The sequence below is a fragment of the Scophthalmus maximus genome, chromosome 12 (genome assembly GCF_022379125.1).
Source record: "Scophthalmus maximus strain ysfricsl-2021 chromosome 12, ASM2237912v1, whole genome shotgun sequence".
Classification (NCBI taxonomy): domain Eukaryota; kingdom Metazoa; phylum Chordata; class Actinopteri; order Pleuronectiformes; family Scophthalmidae; genus Scophthalmus; species Scophthalmus maximus.
In genome coordinates this window covers 9,117,809-9,136,788 of record NC_061526.1, presented here as the reverse complement: position 1 = coordinate 9,136,788, position 18,980 = coordinate 9,117,809, and the positions used below count along the sequence as shown (strand labels likewise).

Sequence of the window (18,980 nt, the reverse complement as noted above, 5' to 3'; positions counted from 1 at the left end):
ATAATTGATGATGATTATGTTTCTATTATTATGGTTATTAATAATAATATTATCGTTGCTATTATTAGCCAGAGGCAGCACTCGTGCTCCGGTGGGTGGCGCCGTGACGTCACAGAAAACGTCGCCTTCCAAAGATCGTCGGTGTCGAACAGATGAGGGGGTTCCCAGCAGACAATCTGTGTTCTTCCATCTATTTAAGTTATTATTATTATTATTATTTTTTACAATTAAGCACAGCACTTTTAAAAACCTGCAGATTTATCAATTTGTTTGCCCCTATGAAACATTGTCTTCAACAGTTGATACAGATAGATAGATGTCGTCATTTTATATATATTTTTTTAATTTTTATACAGATGTGACCTGAAAACCGTATTATTGTTGGTATGCAGATTTCGCTTCGTGATGCACTTTGTGGAGCTCCTTCTGAAAGGTGCTACATGAATAAAATTACATTAAAAAAAAAACTGTGGTTGGCATATTTATTTTTTATTTTCCTCCCACTCCGGGTGAGCCCTCCTCCGCAATAGACGATCTTCGGCCGTCTGTCCGATGGAAACGGATCCATCTGGGTTTGGTCGCGTCTCGATTTCTGTCTCCGCCACCGACACGGAGGCACCGACGCGCCGCTAACCGCAGGATCCACCGGCGGTACTGAAACAAAACGACAACAGAAACAGAAACAGAGAGGGTGTGTGTGTTTTTCTTCCTCCCCTCTCTGGAGCCGAAGTGATGTCTGTCGCGGGGCTGAAGAAGCAGTTTCATAAAGCCACTCAGGTAAGAAGAGACCGAGGGGGGGGGGGGGTGTGTGTGTGTGTGTGTGTGTGTGTGTGTGTGTGTGTGTGTGTGTGTGTGTGTGTGTGTGTGTGTGTGTGTGTGTGTGTGTGTGTGTGTGTGTGTGTGTGTGTGTGTGTGTGTGTGTGTGTGTGTGTGTGTGTGTGTGTGTGTGTGTGTGTAGAGAGAACAGTGAAGTAAACACAACCGTGTGATGACCAGATATTATAATACTGTAGAATATTTACATATTTTTCTTTTTTTCATGTTGACGTGATGACACGTGATTTTATTGGATATATTTTTTTATATTAAATAAGGGGAAATCAGACGAGCAGAGTGTAAACACACGGGCTGATGTCTCGCGATGTTTGACGCGGGTATCAACCCCCCCCCCCCCAAAAAAAACCCACCCCAACATGTTGGGATGTGATGTTACGTAACATGGTGTAAAATGTGTGTGTGTGGAACTGGTTGCTGATTGGCTGTTGCTGCACGCAACAGGGAATTCCCTCCTTTCCATCATCATCCCTCCATCGCTCCTCCATCTGCTCTCTCCTCGCCTCCATCATCCCTCTTCCCCCAGTCTCCCCTTCATCCCTCCATCCTCCTTCCCATCCCTCCATCAATCCAACATTTCTCCATCTCTCCATCATTATTCCATCCTTCCATCCTTCCTCCATCTCTTCACCATCCCTCCATCCTCTTTCCCTTTCCTCCATCATCCCTCTTCTCTCTGTCTCCCCTCCATCCCTCCATCACTCCTCCCTCTCTCCAACAATTCTCCATCTCTCCATCATCCCTCCATCCTCCTTGCCATTGTCCTCCCATCTCTGCAACCAACCTTCCCGTAACCACCTCTCCCTCTCTCCTTTTCTTTCTTTCTCCGCGTAGTCATCCCTTCATCCCTTCCTTCGGTTGACACCTAAAGGTCTCTCCTGCATCTTTCCCCTCCTTCTAGTCATCCCTCCATCATCCTTCCATCTGCCCGACATCCACCCGTCTTGTAACCTGCTCTTCATCTCCCTCCTTTTCCCCTTTCCCCTCCCTGTAGTCATCCCTCCATCATTGGCCAGCTCCTCTTTCATCCCTCCATCATTTTTTTGTAGTCGGTAGTCTCATCTTCTTTTCTTTGAAGTCCTCTTTATTCCCGCCTTTCTCTAACATCCCTCCATCATGTTTCCCTCCCTCCCTCCTGTTTGTGGTCATCCCTCCATCCCTCCGTCCATCATTTCACTTGTCTATCCTTGTTTTTATTCAGACATTTTTTCGTCCCTGTCTCGAGGTTCACACCTCTAAAAGTCTCTTTGTTTCCATCCCTCTATCATCCCCCTCTTCTTTGCTCTCTTCACAGTGCCACGGAGCATCTCTCCATCTCTCTGTCTTTACACCGGTCTGTTCTTATTCGACACCTTCCTCATCCCTCCATCTTCTCCTTGTCTTCCTCTACGCCCAGTGTTGCTCTACATCTTCCTCTCTATCGTCCTCTCTTTTCATCCGTCCATCATCTCATCCTTTCATCCTTGACACCCCAGTCGTCCTTTAATCTGCTCGTTGCGTCTTCATTCCTCTAAAATTCCCTCCATCTTCTTTTTCCCCTTCTTCCTCCCTCCATCCATCAGCTTTGTATGTTTGCAGTCAAAAGTTTGTACCAAACACTTTAGCGATGGATTTATCATTTATCATTTATCATTTATCATTTAGCGTACAAGCTCTCTCCTGATAAATTATTTTTCTTCCACCGCTGCCTTGCGTTTATCGTCGTGTCTGAGTGTAGATCAGTGACAATCACACGATCGCACTTTCATACATATCATCACGAAGGAGAAACAGAATCAGTTTCCGTCGCGTCTGCGTTTTGTCGTCAGGACGAATTCCTGGGCGTTTTTTTTCTCGCTTCCATTTGTCAGATGAAGTGACGGCGATGAAGAGACATGATGGTGTTTATTGATCCCCGGGGGGAAACGGGGTCAGTGCAGCAGAGCAGGACAGGAAGTACAAACAGGTCAAAGGTCAAGGGGGCGGCGGCGAGACATTACATGTGATCAACACACCTGCGTCTCGTCTCCTCTGTATCTGCGTCACGTGCGCTTCCCTCAAGGGCGATCAATTATGGAGTGTGTGTGTGTGTGTGTGTGTGCTGCTTCCTGCATGCGTGTATGTTGTTGCTACGACAACACCTTCTGAACGGAGATGGGGGTGTTTGATCAGGAAGCAACACACACAGAGAGAGAGAGAGAGAGAGAGAGAGAGAGAGATATCAGTTGCCCTTTCAAAATAAAATGGAATCAAACGGAAACATTGATACCACATACTTTTTATTTTTTAATTTTTTATGTGATTAATGATTGTCTATTTGTCCTGCCATCGCTTTAGTACGGTGGAGTATTAGAGGCCAGAAGTCGAAATATTTTGAGAATAGAGCCTGATGATTTTTGGCTTCACTTACAGGGGGCCGTAATGTCGGCCATCTTTATTTGCAGTCTTTGTCCGACTGAGCTTCAACAAACCTCTAAACATCCTGCTCGTGACTGTTTAATAGGAGGAGTTGTATCAAGTATCATTTTTGGACCACACGTCTCCACTTCCCGTCGTTGCACAAAAATGAAGCTAAAATATCTCGGATCTTCGCGCCACAATTTGTTTTTTAATTTAGTATTTTTTTTTGAAGCACTTGAACGCACCAAAGGAAATAAATACGAAGCACGAGATCGAGAGTTTTATTTCATTAAACAGTGAATTTACTTCACACACAAAATTCAATGCCACAGTGAGTTCTGGATGATAGAGACACCAACTCACTAAAGAAAACTAACTGAATATTTTTTTTTAAATAAATAAAGAGGAGGAGACGAAGAAACGAGCGCTGCTGAGACGGTTATGTAACGTGTGTCAGGACAACTCTGCAACCAGACTCACTGTGTGTGTGTGTGTGTGTGTGTGTGTGTGTTCGTTCGTGTTCTTGGAAATATGAGAGGGACCCGGGCAGATCCCTGTCTCCATGGTAACTGCATCTTCCTCCTCATCTGTCTGTGCTTCTCTACTTTCTTTCCTGTTTTGGTTTTGCATTGTTCTTACGTGAAGTGATCAGGGGCAGATTATCCGACCGGCCCCCGAGCCCGGGGGCCGCGATCCTCAGAGGCTCAGCGCCCCTGTGTGAGGTGACAGTTGATACTCTTGTTTGAAAGTCAAAGAGCTCAGTTAGGAGACACAAAGCGACCCCGGAGGGATGAGACACCGTCCTGAAGTGCCACAAACGGCTACAAAGAAACAAAACGGCTACAGAGAAACGAAACGGCTACAAAGAGACACAAAATGACCAGTAAGAGCAAGTGCTAATATCACTCATCGCTCATGTTGGGTTTTTTCATTATGTCGTCTACAAAAGCATCGTCTCTCCATCTCCACCTCCCAGCCACTCTGTGAGTTCTGTTTCATTCTCATGTCTGTTTCTTTTGTTTCATTGATCGTCTCGTTTGGTTTCCTCTCGCTCTTCAGCGGCCTCCTGCTCCTCCTCCTCTGGTTCGCTCTCGCTTTCATCTCGCAAAACCAGAGTGTCGGTGAAAGCGGTCGGGCCTCTCGTCTCTGCGGGTGGGTTCAGGTTCAGGACATTAAAGTGTGTTTGTCTTTGTGTTTCCTGATCACAGAAAGTCAGCGAGAAGGTCGGCGGGGCGGAGGGGACCAAGTTAGACGATGACTTCAAAGAAATGGAAAAGGTAAACATCTATTGTATCCAGGTAGTATAGATAGATTGATAGATAGATCCAGTGGGTTTATGTTTTACGAGTGATGTTGCTCATCCCTCACGTTTCACCTGGCGTGTTTTTCCACTGCAGAAGGTGGACATCACCAGCAGAGCGGTGTTGGACATCATGACCAAAACTACAGAATACCTCCAGCCTAATCCAGGTCTGACACACACACACACACACACACAGTCAAACCCAACTGCCACAACATGTAGCAAACCCTCCAATATTTACATCGTCACTCATTTTCTAACTCCTGCCTCCTCAAAGCGTCCAGAGCCAAGCTGAGTATGATCAACACCATGTCAAAGATCCGCGGGCAGGAAAAGGGACCTGGTTACCCGCAGGCGGAGTCGGTCCTGGGCGACGCCATGTTCAAGTTTGGACGGGAGCTAGGAGAGGAGTCGAGCTTCGGTAAGAGGAAGTCCGAGCACATCAGTGGTGTTGAGATGGTATCTGTCGTGGTGGGGTTGTAAAGTAGAAGGGCCCTTAGAAGAAGTCTCACAGAGGGATGAAACGCACGGAAACACGCTGATGTTGAAGAAACAGGAAGTGAGTTTGACCCACGCACAACACATTAAAACATAGACACTGAAATAATGTTGAAACTGCGACGACACAGCCCTGTTTTTAACCCTGTTGTCCAAATGTCTTTAGTTCTGCTCGTGCACACATTTACATTTGATTCCTCTCGACCGTACTAAAGCGCATGAAGACGAGCAAACGCCGAAAGTCACAGAGGGCCAAAAGGTTAATTCGGGTCATTTTCAACAAAATGGCAAAAAGTGTAGTGACTGGTAAAACATTTGAAGACATTTAGATTAAAACGTGAGCATCGGAGGGTCAAAAGACGTCTTATGGGATTTTTGTAGAAGGCAGCTTATTAAAAACCAAGGTCAAGTTCTGTTTCTGACATTAATAAAATGCTGTTGTCCACATGTAGATTAAACACACTCTAATCCCTGGAACGCTCCGACTCCAATAACCAATCTCTTACCACTTCCTGTTTCAGAAAATGTTAGTTTCTGCTCTGTCCTCTTTCACTTTCTCACTATTTTCCTGTTTCCCCCCTTCGTCCCATTCCTTCCAGGCCTGGCGCTGATCGATGCCGGTGAGGCGATGAAGGAGCTCGGGGAGGTGAAGGACGCTCTGGACATGGAGGTCAAACAGAACTTCATCGACCCACTGCAGAACCTCCACGACAAAGACCTCAAAGAGATACAGGTGAATGAAACACCCGATATTCGTATCCGACGGTCACTCGATGCCACTAATCCTTAATTCATGTGAAAGCTGTAGAGAGTTGAAGCTGCTCCCTAGACCCATGATTTTTAAAATGGCCTCCAAAGTGATTTACATTCCATATTCCTCTCCTGTCGACATCCGTCTTCCACCGTAGCACCATCTCAAGAAGATGGAGGGCCGCCGTCTGGACTTTGACTACAAGAAGAAGCGGCATGGAAAAGTCCAGGACGACGAAATCAAACAGGCGCTCGAGAAGTTTGACGAGAGCAAAGAGATCGCAGAGCAGAGCATGTTCAACCTGCTGGAGAGCGATGTAAGGACGAGCTCATGGTTTCGCATGCCGGCTGAAGTACAACGAGTTGTGTATTTTGAGTTGAACGTAGAGTAAGGGTTGCCATTAAACCCTCCATAATAGAAAATAAAACCTCAAAGTACTAGAAAAAGGAGAAAAAAACCAGTAATAGAATATTCACCATGTCTGAAATACTTCTACTGTTGCTATAGTTACACATCCCGTTCTGAACAGGATGCGAGAATGTTCAACACGGCCATGGAAAACAAAGGGCAGCAATCCTGTGCCATGCTGTGCCAAGCCGGACCTGGGCCCAGCACGGGTACAGAACAGGGCTAATGAAACAGAATAACAAACTGTGTGTGTGTGTGTGTGTGTGTGTTGCAGATAGAGCAGGTGAGCCAGCTGGCAGCCCTGGTCCAAGCCCAGTTGGAGTACCACAGCCGCGCTGCCGAAATCCTCCAGCAGCTCTCCAGCAAGATGGAGGACAGGTATCTGCCTGCCAATGATTTAAAAAAAGAAAAGAGATTCAAATGAGAAAAAAAACAACTTTTTAAACTGTGTCTGGCTTCTATCCAGGATAAAAGAAGTATCCAGTAAACCGAGGAAGGAGTACGCTCCCAAACCTCGGATGACCCTGGAGCTGCCGCCCCCCAGCGAGAGCCAGAACGGGGGGATTCACTCCGCCAAGTCCCCCGGTAGATCGCCAGGTAAAGTGTTGACAGTAGACCAAACGAAAGACTGTCTCAAAAAGACTCACCTCAGTGGGAAAGTCAATACTCAAATGAAGTCATGACTGAACTACAATTGGAATAAGTCAAAGAATCCTTCGGGAGGGAAATCGTGAAAATGGAATGGGTTCTTTCTTGGCCCATTTCCAGTTTTGTAGAAATCCGTTCAGTAGTTTTTGTGCAATCCTGCTAACAAACCAACCAACCTGATTAAACCTGCCCTGTACTCTTTGTCGCTGTCCCCTCACAGCCCCGTTGGACCAGCCCTGCTGCCGAGCGCTCTACGACTTCGAGCCAGAGAACGAAGGAGAGCTGGGCTTCAAAGAGGGCGACGTCATCACCCTGACCAACCAGATTGACGACAACTGGTACGAGGGCATGATCAATGGCCAGTCGGGCTTCTTCCCCATCAACTACGTGGATATCCTGGTGCCGCTCCCTCATTAGGCCCCGGACAATGACCTGATCCTTCCCCCTTCGACCAATCCAGACACCCCCCCCTGAAAAAACAGCCTGTATTTGCATAAACAACAAACCACGTCCTCCTTCTACTTCTTCTCCTTCTTCTTCTGTGCTTCTGTGCCATTCTGCTTTCACAAAGAGGACGAGAGAGGAGCCGGAGTTGGGCTGGACGAGACCGGGCGGTGATTAGCCGCGAGGAGGATTTTAAGGGTGATGGGATGAAGAAGAGTGTGATTGGAAAGAGACGCAAAGAACGAAGAGATGGTGATCTTTTTACGGCACATTGCTCGGGCCGGCCAGCAATGGATACCAGTGAGGCTCTGGAGACTGGAGAAACGAGGCACGGTGTTTGCGTACGTGCATGTATGTGTCTTAATGTGCTTCGACCTGTTCTTACTCTGTTACGATCAAGCCAGCACAAGTTCCCGCTCATCAGTTAAACCCCGGACAGCCTTTTTGGCGAAAAAACGCCTTCTTCCTCTCTTATAACTTACCCTGCCATCTCTCTCTCTCTCTGACTAATTCTGTCTCTTCTACCTTTTGCTTTCTTGTGCTTTTCAAGAGCCCGAGAACTGTCACAGTCTTCCCCACGACCTCCTTTCTGTCCCAGCTTTGTGTCTTGGCTAGCACTGCCTTTTCGCATGGCTCCATGCTGAGTACAGACCACTAACCCACGATCCAGAGCTGCAGTTGGTCATCAGACCCTTCTGTTTATATCTGAGTACATCTCGGAACTCTTTCGAGCACTTCTTCTAACATACCTGTCCTCTTCCTTTCTTGGGGGCTGCAGTGAATCTCAGCTCAGTGGCTGTTAGCATGAACCAGTCGGTCCAAAAATTTGAGCGACGGTAAGAGTTTCCGGGGGTGTATCTTTGGAATCAAGCCGTATCTGCAACACGCAGAATTTTCCAGGGTAGAGACGAGAATACTCGTCTTGAAATTACCTAATAATGGGAGGTCTGACAGCAGCACCGTTTACTTGACAGCAGTGATATGCTAACACAACCAGCACAGGCCAATCGAACTAAACAGAACTTTTCAACAGGTTGGTAAACTTAAACAGATCATTCACTGGGGAAAAAAAATCTTTTTCTCCGTGTATGAATCCAAGTTTCCCGTCCACAGTGTTTTTCGTGTATTGTGCGGAGTAGATGCTTGTTGATTCGTCTTATTTGTAGCTTTTGCATGCAGGGCCGTGTGAACAGTGGTAGCCGTTCTGAAACGCCCATGTTATATTCATTATTGTCTTAACTCCAGCCCATAAGAACCCAATTTCTTCCAATGTTCAAACGTGTCGCTTTCAACTGCCTTGCAAAAGGGCACATCAGTTGTTGACGGACATCAAATGCCATGATCGCCTGGGGAAACTCACACAACGGAAATGCTCAATTGTAAAGGTCGGTCCATCAGCTGTGTTTCTGTCAGTTGAAAATATTCTAGACTCTTAAGACACATTATAGCATTTGCCCAGTGCCCTTGATTCTGCTTGGCACCCAAAGAAAGTTGTGGAAAACTGTCTTGAATAGTCCTGAAAACTGGAAATATATGACCTCATCTGCTGTAATTATGAGTGTTGGTAAAATTCTTCAGCCTCAGTATTACTGTAAAGGTCGTCCACACTCTTGAGCCCTTCCAAACATTCCACAACGTTGTCAAGGTCCACCCAATGTTCTAGAAACATTTGTTCCTTCCAGAATGTTGGCGACATGCTGTAATGTGCCATTCATTTTGAAACACTTGGGAACTTTCCTTCTATGACATTGGTGACAGTCGAGAACTTCAGCGATCAACGGGGTTCTTCTCGTCTAAAAGACCCTGAAGAGCTCAGACCATCGCGAAAACCCTCAACACTGAGGAATTGACAGAGGGTTCCGAACCTTCCAGATATGCTCTTGTTGTTCTCTCTAAACAGTCATTGGGATAGAGTGTAAAATCATATTTGAATATTCCACAGTGAACTGGTTTGGTCAGTGTTGGTGGGAACTATTAGTCATTCTAGTTTCCTGGAGTGTGCGTCTCATACAGGACAAAGTGGGACTTGTGGGATTTGTACATGTACCTTTGTGTCCACATTCGTCAGCAGTGTTCTTTGTGAGGCAGTATTGATGAGCCCACTCCGAGACCTTACTGCTCTTTGATAATGCAAGTATTTGTCACTGATGCTAGATTAAACACAACTACCTTTGACAGACAGTGCTGACCATCAGTTCACGTAATAACTGAATGAACCAAAATTTTGGAGATGATGACAAAGACGCCCACCTTCTTTTCCTGATGGGTTCTTATCAGTCATGACTCTTAATTTCACCGTTGTTGCCCCTTATTCACAGTATTACCTGTAACTAAGCAACCAACCACAGAGAAGGCAATCTGCTCCCTGTTTACACGGGCACACACACACACACATGACCAGTGTATGATAATGGTCATGTGATATATACGCTTTCTGGTTTTCAGAGATTGTTTTTGACACGGCGCTCAAACACTCGTCTGGACAGGTTGTTTTCGTGTGGACGTGGCCAAAGTGTCACAAGCTACTGTTTTGACTAAGTCGCGACTGTATATCATCAAAAACAGTTGTCAGTTGAAGACATAATGTCTGAGACACATTGTTTGTGTTTCTATGGGTCAGGCCATGAAATGAGTCAACTCGTGCCGTGTTATTTCACAAGAGTAATAACTTACCAGGTTTTAAGCAGAGAAAAACGTTTTGTAACATTTATAAAAAAGTAATAAAGATGAGGATAACACTTGTTTTTAAAAAGAGGATTGAATATCAGCCGTTAAGGATCATTGATTACAAAGGCAATTTATGGTGATAAACAATAAAATCCAATGTTTCAATAAAAGGAAGAGATGGTTCTGAAAGATATCTGTCAAATATCTAGCTAGCTAGTAGATAGAACAACGTAGACCGCGCAGCTAGCGTCCTCTAGCTACTAGCTACTAGCTAGCTCAGACGTCTCCTCCATTGCCAAAGCACATTTATGTGACGACGACAACAACAACAACAGCAACAACTACACAAGTCGACACCAGGTGATCGTCTCTGCTTCGTCGCTGTTCCCGCCGCACACCTGCTTCTCTGTACCTGTCGCAGGTCGCTGCAAAAGACGAGAGTTCGGACCACAGCTGAGTCCGATGTTCCTTGTTTTTGTCCTCGTGCGTGTCTGTGAGTCCGCCTGTGGAAAGTCTGTGAGCTGCATGCAACAGAACCGCTTCACGTCTGGTTCTCCGAAAACAATAACGAGGAAGATCTTTGTTTTCTATTTCCCAGTTACTTTGTCTGTGTTGTATTTTTAATTATGTTTCACTTGCTTAAGCTATATTTGTTTAGCGCTCCTCTTCAAATTACAAAGTGCTTTGAGACTTTTCTTAATGTTTGAACCTATTTCGCAGCTTTCCTCGTTGCTCTTTGTCTTGTCTCTTCGTGTTTTCTTTACGCGCTGATTTGCCCTCTATGGCGACATGTATTCTAACCTCAATGAGGAACTTGTACAGTGTCACCCTCGTTTTTCCCCTTTTCTCCTCGATGAGAGTCAGACCTCGGGCCACGTTACCTCCCCAGTTCGATCGAGTCAGCGCTCAAAACCAAACCTGCAGACCGATGCTTCGCACAGTGACTCTCAAAGCAGAAATACTCTCTTTTTTGGGCCAAAACTTGAGAAGAGTCTTTAAGTTCGGGTGCCACTGAATACTAAATGTTGCTTTTTAATTCAGACAGTAAAGCGACCTTGCCTCCATAATCCTTTTAAGATCATACAAAGGCTCATGGTCTTTGTAGTTAAAGTTTCAGAACAGCTTTGGAGTTAAAGCAAACTGAAGGTATTGTGAATCTAACTCTTGTGTCTGAATGTTAAATGTGAAGGCACAGCCAGGACGCGGTTCGTTTAGCTTAGCTTAGCATAAAGACTGGAAACGGGGGAAACGACTAGCCTTGCTCTGCCTATCTTTTAAGCTCACACAGTGGATGAACATGATTAATCTTCTTTGTTTAATCCGCACAAAAAAAACCTAATGTGCAAAAATGTTGAGTAGAGTACTTTTGTTTTTAAATTCAAAAGATTTAAGAGATGAAATAATTTGTTTCCTGTGAAGTCACCTGCTGACCTCATGGATCAGGAATACATTTTAAAATACATATTTATTTTCCTATTTTGTATATATTTGTTCCCTTCGTATATTAAGCGCTGATAAAGATGACTTCTGCTCTGAGAGCTGCTCTGCTTCAGTGAAACGTCTGCGGAGCTGATGAAGGTGATATTCCCGCGGTGTGACGATGGGGCCCGGCTCTGACCGGTGGCGTGTTCCAACCCGGTGTCTTCAGCGGGTGTGTGTATTTGAGCATAATGCACACCTCGTTGCTATTTATTTATGTATTGTATGTATTAAGTTGGTTATTTATTTATTTATTTATTGCTGCGTCCTACCTTTCGGATGGCCATCATGCGGTGTATTTGACGGTTGTCTGTACATTGGGGTATGATGTGGGGTGGGTGGGGAGTGAGGGGGTAATTTTTGGTAGAGGGGTTCTGGTCAGTGGAAAAAAACCTAGCTGTGATACTAACTAACTGTTGCTCTCCTCGTACTGGACGGTGATATTATCTGAGACCACTGTATGTATAACTGCTTGTCGTGAAAATGAACTACAATGTAATGACAATAAAGAATTAACACTATGTTGACATGCTTCAGACAACAAGACTCCAATCTCTTCTTCCTCATAGAGAGATATTTGATTATGATTATGATATCATTTAAAGCGCCCAAATGACCGCTAGTGGCGCTGTAGAGCCCCCTGCCATTTCCCTCCTTTTTACTAATAAACATCTGATGCGTTCACGTGCAACTGAAAAACTGGAACTTTGCAGCTTCGTGACTTTTAGCACAAATTCAAGTGTTTTTTCCCCCAGATCAAATTGAACCGGTTCGCTTATAGATTTGCAAATATTATGAGTGTTTTTTTTCTACCTATAGCAAAAAATGTTATGTATATAAACTTAAAAAAAGCAGAACTCCACCTGAGTATGTGTATTTTTTTAATATTGCAACTTGCTATGTCATAGAAAAATTACTTTTCGTGCTGGTCTGTAATGTGTAGAAAAATTCTGTCCGTAAATTCGTAAAGTCAGATTAATTAATTATTTTTTGATTTCATTTGTTTCGTCGTCAACGTGCGTTTTTTGGGGGAAAATTCCAATGTCTGACATTTTTTTAGTACAATTGAAAGCAGCAAACGGCTTGACCCACTTTTCGCACGCGCCACGGCAACGTCGCCACCGCTCGCTCAAGTTTGACGGAAAATGACGTGCGGGTACCGGAAGTGAGATAATTTGCTTTAAAAAATAAAAGACGCACGGGGAAAAAATGGGTCTCAATGCGAGACCATTCATTTTAAGATTTCCAAAACATGCATTACGTGGGTAACAAGACAAGTTACATTGAGCATTTATTCAAATATTTATTTGTGTGTGTGTGTTGGGGTCCAAGCTGGTGTGCAATTAAATATTAATATTGATAAAATAGATCAGTAGCATAATCCTTTGTTATCATCCTTGATATACACACTTTCAGTGTATCTTAAAAAATGTATCGGTGTTAAACTGCTGATAATGGGAAAGCGTTAACGGTATAGTTCAGAGATTATGAAGTGGGGTTGTATTAGTTACTTACTCATAGTTAATGTGACCTTATGGAGATGGTGATCAGCAATGTCAAATTTACGGAGTTTAGAGGAGAAATGGAAGAAGCGTGAGTCTGAGTCCCATTGTTGCAGAGGGGACCACCGAAAAAAATACATCCTTTAGCATACAATTGAACAAATATATATATTTTTTAGGTAACGTTTAAAAGTGTGGTGAAAAGACCTTTTTCGGTGGTCCCCTCTCTAACAGTGGGACTCAGACTTACGCTACTTCCATTTTTCCTCCAAACTCTGTTAAATGACATCTGTGATCACCATCTCCATAAGGTAACATTAACTATGCATAAGTAACTCGTACAACCTAACTTCAAAATCACTGAACTATCTCTTTAAGGGGGCGACCATGAAATGTAATATTTTATTTTGAAAAATCGTCACCGGAAGTGTTCCGTTTGTACCGTCGCCGGCTTCACACTGGTTCCGCGTGTTGATAGTGAAGACGAGATCGAGGAGAAACAAGTTTTTTTTTTCTTCCGCGCAGCGCTTTAGACCCGAACCAGAGGAAAATGGAAATGAAGAAGAGGGTCTCCTTAGAGCTGAGGCACCGGTCACCGACGGAGGTGAGTCCCCCCACCCACTGGTGGGTTTGTTCGGCTTGTTCATCGGGGACGCTGCGGTGTGAAACTTGGCCGGCCGGAGGAGCCGAGAGGAGGGGAGGTGGAGGAGAGGGGGTGGCGAGCACATGGCAGGGCGCCTGCAGCCGCCGAAAGGAGCCGAATTGCGTGTTCACTCCTCACAACCGACCTGCGTCAAATGAACAAAGTCTGCAAAACGATTTCAAGTGGTTAGATTTAAAAAAAACGAAATATCGCCCCGGAGCTCCGCGCGCTCTTGGCCGGTTTGTCCCCGGCGAGCAGCTGCTCTGTTTACCGCTCTTTTTTGTTTCCGATGTTTTTCTATTCGCTGCTCTCGGGTCCAACACATTGTGCAGCTCCGCCTCGTGAATGTTGAATAAAGTTCTTGAGCGAAACGAAGACGGACTGGAGCGAGACACGCACGGACACGGGGGATGGACGTCCATGTCCTGTTCTGGGGCCCTGGCTAATGTCTGGAGCCGCATTACGTCAAAGTTAAAAGACGATGTATTCCCTGTTTGTTATAATTGCTCGTGCACGGGTTGAACCGACGAGAACCCTTTGTCCATTTCCTCGCGTGGAGTGTAAATAACCATCTGATTATATCCGTGATCTGCGTGAACAGCAGCGGTGAAAGTTTGCGATCAGAAATGACTCGTCACGACGTTGCAACGACCGTCGAGCAGGAAATGCGACGCTATTTAGCAAGTTCTGAAGTAATTTAGCGAAATTTGTTTCCATTTTTAATAAATGCACGTGTGTGTTTGTGCAGCAGCAACGTTCTTTGCGTTTATATATAAAAACAATGTTTAAAAAAAACAAAGATGGACGCTGTAGATGTCGTTGCCTCTCCAGCGATTAGTCGGAGCCCGTGTGGCTGAAGGCGCGTTAGCTAGTAGCGTGCTAGCTGCTAGCTCGCTACAGAGGCTATCGACGTGTGCTCTTGGTTCTTCACACGTCGTCGTGGTTCGATGTAGAACCGGATGGCTTTCAGTTTGTGGGGGGGGGGGAGACTTGTTGTAGGTAGGTAGGTGTGTGTGTGTGGGGGGGGTGTAAGATGAGCTGAAGAGACCGGCGGGGGGAACCGTTACCGGAGAGCAGCTAGCATGTGGGCTAACCTAGCAGCGTCACGTGTGTCGGGGAGTTTACAAACAGTCTCAATCCGGGACCCGTTCCAATATAAAACAGGCGCAAGGGTCCTTCTCTTGACCCGCTTCCCTCGGCCGGGTCCGAATATCTAAAGATAAGTCGACTATTACACTATTAATTCCACTTTTTCGGGGTATCTTCGTACCGTATTGTGTCTGTTAATAGATCACAAATATATTAATAAATCGATTCAAGTGCAGTGGACTAACCCCTGTGTCCCCCCCCTCTCCACCTCCCACCCGTAAGGTCCAGGAGCTGTTTCTGGACAACTGCCGCTCGAGTGAAGGGAAGATCGAGGGGATCACGGACGAGTTCTCGAACCTGGAGCTGCTGAGCCTCATCAACGTCGGCCTGACCAGCGTCGCAGACCTCCCCAAACTGGACAAACTGAAAAAGGTGAGAGGACCCAAACGTACCTAGCGCCTCGACCCCCCCGCCCCACTGTACCGCAGGCGACCAGCGCGGCGTAAAACCCACACTCTCCTCAGAAATGAATGATGTAAATGAGACACATTCTCTCATCACGTGTTCACATATGAAACCTATTTATTGTACACCTGTCACGATATATCATCCTAGAGATGATTGCGATAAACGATATTGTTAGTTTTTTGCTACTATGGGCCTATTGTTCGTTACATGTGACTTCATGTATCGTTATGATCGTACATCTATAAAGCTGGAGTCAGGAAGTCTTCGCACCCCCTGACCGTCGGTCAGCTGATTGTGAAACAAATCTGTTCTCCTCCTCCGTCTGCAGCTGGAGCTGAGCGACAACAGGATATCGGGCGGTCTGGAGGTCTTGGCGGAGCGGCTGGTGAACCTAACGCACCTCAACCTCAGCGGCAACAAGTTCAAAGACATCAGCACCCTGGAGCCCCTGGTGGCTGGACTTATTACTATTATTAATATGATTGTTATAATTATTATTATTATTAACATCTTGTAACCTCATTATTAATCTGCCTTAACGGTCAAAGTCGTAGTAAATGTAGAAACTACCACTACACTAAAAAACAGATTTAACAGACATATTGGTATGTGTTGGTTTACTGACCAAAAATATGCAGGAAGATGTTTATTAATTTTCTGTTTTCTTTTAAATCATTTAAATCATTTTTTATAATACAATTTATGGTTAAACTTTAAAATATCGACGTCGTAGGAATCATTGATATTTAAAAAATTAAAAAATAAAATTATATATATATATATATATATATATATATATATATATATATATATATACACACACACATCTGGTGATATATATTGTTTCTTTTTAAATTAAATAATTTGAACAAAATATTTGCATTGGACCCAAAAAATCAATGACCAGAATTATTCAGTTTTATGATGAATCTTGTTTTGTTTTTAATCTTGTCGCTTGAAAAATTCACAAGGAAACCCCCGTTTATTTTTATTATTTTCATTTCAGTTATTTACTGCTGGATTAAAAAAAACAAAGTGACGTCACTTTCACCTTTGACCATCAGTGAAATGTCTCAACACGAAGCTGAGACGAAATCTTTGAATCTCGATTTAACCCCGCGTGTCGTCTGCCCAACAGAAAAAGTTGCCCCAGCTGAAGAGCCTGGACCTGTTCAATTGCGAGGTGACCAACCTCGCCGACTACAGGGAGTCCATCTTCAAGCTCCTCCCCCAGCTCACCTACCTGGACGGCTACGACATCGATGACTGCGAGGCGTCCGACTCGGACGGCGATGTGGTCGAGGACGAGGACGAGGAAGGTGAGGCCGATCGATATTTATTACCCTGCCCGAGCAGAATTAGTTCGCTGACTTCGTTGGCAGAAATACAAAATATTCTTGCTTCCAACTTCTCAAATGTGAGAATATAACTTTTTAGTTTTTGACTGTTTTTATTCTGAATCGCTGCCTCATAATAAAAAAAGAAAACAAAAATGTACACTTTTTTATTTGATCATGAACCCTTTTAATAGATATTATAAACCCAAATATATTGATTTAATTTATAATGAACCAGACTGAGTCGTCTTCATAATAATAACCCCTTTGTCGTCACCGTCACGTACGTTTTCTGTATCATGATCGCGTTTGTCTGTTTTCCAGAGGGCGAGTCAGAGGACTTTGAGGAGGAGGAAGAGGAGGACGAAGAGGACGTGGTGGCCGAGGAGGATAACGACGATGACAGCGACAGCGCCGACGAGGTAAATCTGTCGTCACCTCCCCGTGTGTGTGTGTGTGTGTGTGTGTGTGTGTGTGTGTGTGTGTGTGTGTGTGTGTGTGTGTGTGTGTGTGTGTGTGTGTGTGTGTGTGTGTGTGTGTGTGTGTGTGTGTGTGTGTGTGTGTACACAAAGTGAAGCTGTTTCTAATTTGAATGTGGCATAAAACTTGGAGCTGTTTGAACTGTAGTTTGTCCTGTGGCGCAGCAGAGGGCGCTCTTCAACTTCACCAATAGCTTCAACCATTTAGCTTAGTTTGCCTTTCAGATTTTACAATTTTATCTTTGCCTGTTTCCTGTTGAAACTTTACAAATGATTGACCAACTCTCTCTCTCTCTCTCTCTCTCTCTCTCTCTCTCTCTGTGTAGGACGGAGAGGTGAACGGGGACGTGGACAGCGAGGATGATGAGGACGAGGATGAAGACGACGAGGAGGATGGTGGTCAGTAGCAGTCGCTTATCCACGCCAAACAAATCTTTCCCCAAAATCTCTTACTCGTCCTTTAATGAGCTGTCACGTCGTCCGTCTTTATTTGCTGTGTGAAATCGACCCTGCTTCTTGTTGTTGTTGACCCTCTTCTTCCCCTCGACAGACGAGGACTCGTCTCCGGCGAAAGGAGAGAAGAGGAAGAGGGACCCAGAGGACGACGATGAAGAAGAAGAAGAAGATGATTGAGGACCCCACAGAGACCCCGCAAACCCCTCTGAACTCTCGCTCGGTGACCCCCCAACCCCACCACCACCTGCACCAACACTGGCCCCGCCCCCTCCCCCCCTCCCTCCCTCCCTCCCTCCCTGGCCTCCCTTGGCTAACTCCCTGGCTGCGTCTCGTTCCAGACCCCGGCCTCCTCCCCTGGGCCCTTGGCCACCTCGCAGATAGAAAACGACCTCCGTTAACCGATAAACTTCCTCTCAATCGGGTTGTTTTTTTTTTCCACCATCCTAATTTTTTTTTAAAAATTCATATTTCCACACTTGGATCCAAAGTTTGCGCCGAAAAGTTTCCCCAAAAAAATAACCTGCGATAATTTTCCGTTTGAGGAAGCTCTGCGTTCCGGCTTCTGTTTGTGTGTGGCAACGCTTTTATGAGAGTAAGACACGAGAGCTTTAAACTCATAAGCCAATAAAATGTTTTTTTATTTTTATCGATTTGTCCCCAATTTATCAATTGATCCACTTGTTGTTTCAGTCCTACAACGGATCAAAGTCTGAGGTCACAGATCCACACAGAGCGTTTGTGTCCGACGTCTGCAGGAAACCCTTTACTTTTTTCAAAGGAAGAATAATTTGAACAATAAAGTTTTGTAGTAAAGAGCTTTGCTGGAAAAACCTTGGACGAGATGAGAACATTATTTTTTCTCTGCATTTCTTAGAATCAGGAAGTAGCCACCGAGAAGTCAAGTCAAAACACGAGGAATCAAACACGTTCGGGTCGTTTCTGTGGACGGAGAAGGAACGAGGGCTCATGGGAGGCAAACCCCCACCCTCCTGGTCACCCCGCTCTGATGTCATCGCTCTGGGACTGCAGCTTCGTTTTCCTTAGACAGTCGAACATCCGAACCCACCGCCTCCCTCCCCCCTCCCCCAGGCCGAGCGCGCTCAGGGCAAACTGTGTTTTCTCTCTCTCTTTTGCCAACAGAGCTTTTTAAAAGAAATATTTTTTCAGAGAAATTGTTTTTGTTTAATTTTCTATGGTTGTCTGGGGACACACACTCTCTCTCTCTGCCTCTCTCTCTCTCTCTCTCTCTCTCTCTCTCTCTGCCTCCGTTTTCATTTCTCTCCTGAGAGATCCAGTTGTTCCTTCACACTTACACTGACTAGTTGATTTTGTGTTTCTTTTTTTCCCCCCTTTTTTTTACTTTCTGTAAGTTAAAGAAAAAACAAATAAAAAAAAAAACGTACAAAAAGGACTTTGTAAATAAAATCTTAACATTTTGCTCCTGGCGTCTCGTCTCTCCACCTTTTATCTCCTACTTTTGACAAGAATTAGTCAAAGACTTCGCAGGTTCTGTCGTAACCGGCTAGATCAGTGAAAGTATCAGATAACATCTGTATCAACGAGGGCTGCAACTAATGATTATTTTAATAATCGAT

At 44.9% G+C, this 18,980-nt stretch overlaps 2 protein-coding genes across 2 annotated transcripts; both read left to right on the top strand.

Annotated features, from left to right (window-relative positions):
- Nucleotides 1-530: 530 nt before the first annotated feature.
- LOC118284754 (endophilin-A1-like) lies at nucleotides 531-11,947 on the top strand. Its single transcript, XM_035607771.2, has 9 exons — nucleotides 531-777; nucleotides 4,422-4,490; nucleotides 4,611-4,683; nucleotides 4,794-4,937; nucleotides 5,614-5,747; nucleotides 5,923-6,081; nucleotides 6,448-6,551; nucleotides 6,640-6,770; nucleotides 7,042-11,947. The coding sequence occupies exons 1-9, from the start codon at nucleotides 733-735 to the stop codon at nucleotides 7,236-7,238; spliced, it is 1,056 nt and encodes a 351-aa protein (XP_035463664.1). The 5' UTR covers nucleotides 531-732; the 3' UTR covers nucleotides 7,239-11,947.
- A 1,412-nt stretch (nucleotides 11,948-13,359) lies between these two features.
- LOC118285088 (acidic leucine-rich nuclear phosphoprotein 32 family member D) lies at nucleotides 13,360-18,823 on the top strand. Its single transcript, XM_035608436.2, has 7 exons — nucleotides 13,360-13,517; nucleotides 14,928-15,077; nucleotides 15,442-15,564; nucleotides 16,252-16,432; nucleotides 16,775-16,872; nucleotides 17,256-17,328; nucleotides 17,480-18,823. Exons 1-7 carry the CDS (start codon nucleotides 13,464-13,466, stop codon nucleotides 17,560-17,562), a joined length of 762 nt encoding a protein of 253 aa, XP_035464329.1. The 5' UTR covers nucleotides 13,360-13,463; the 3' UTR covers nucleotides 17,563-18,823.
- Nucleotides 18,824-18,980: the final 157 nt, after the last annotated feature.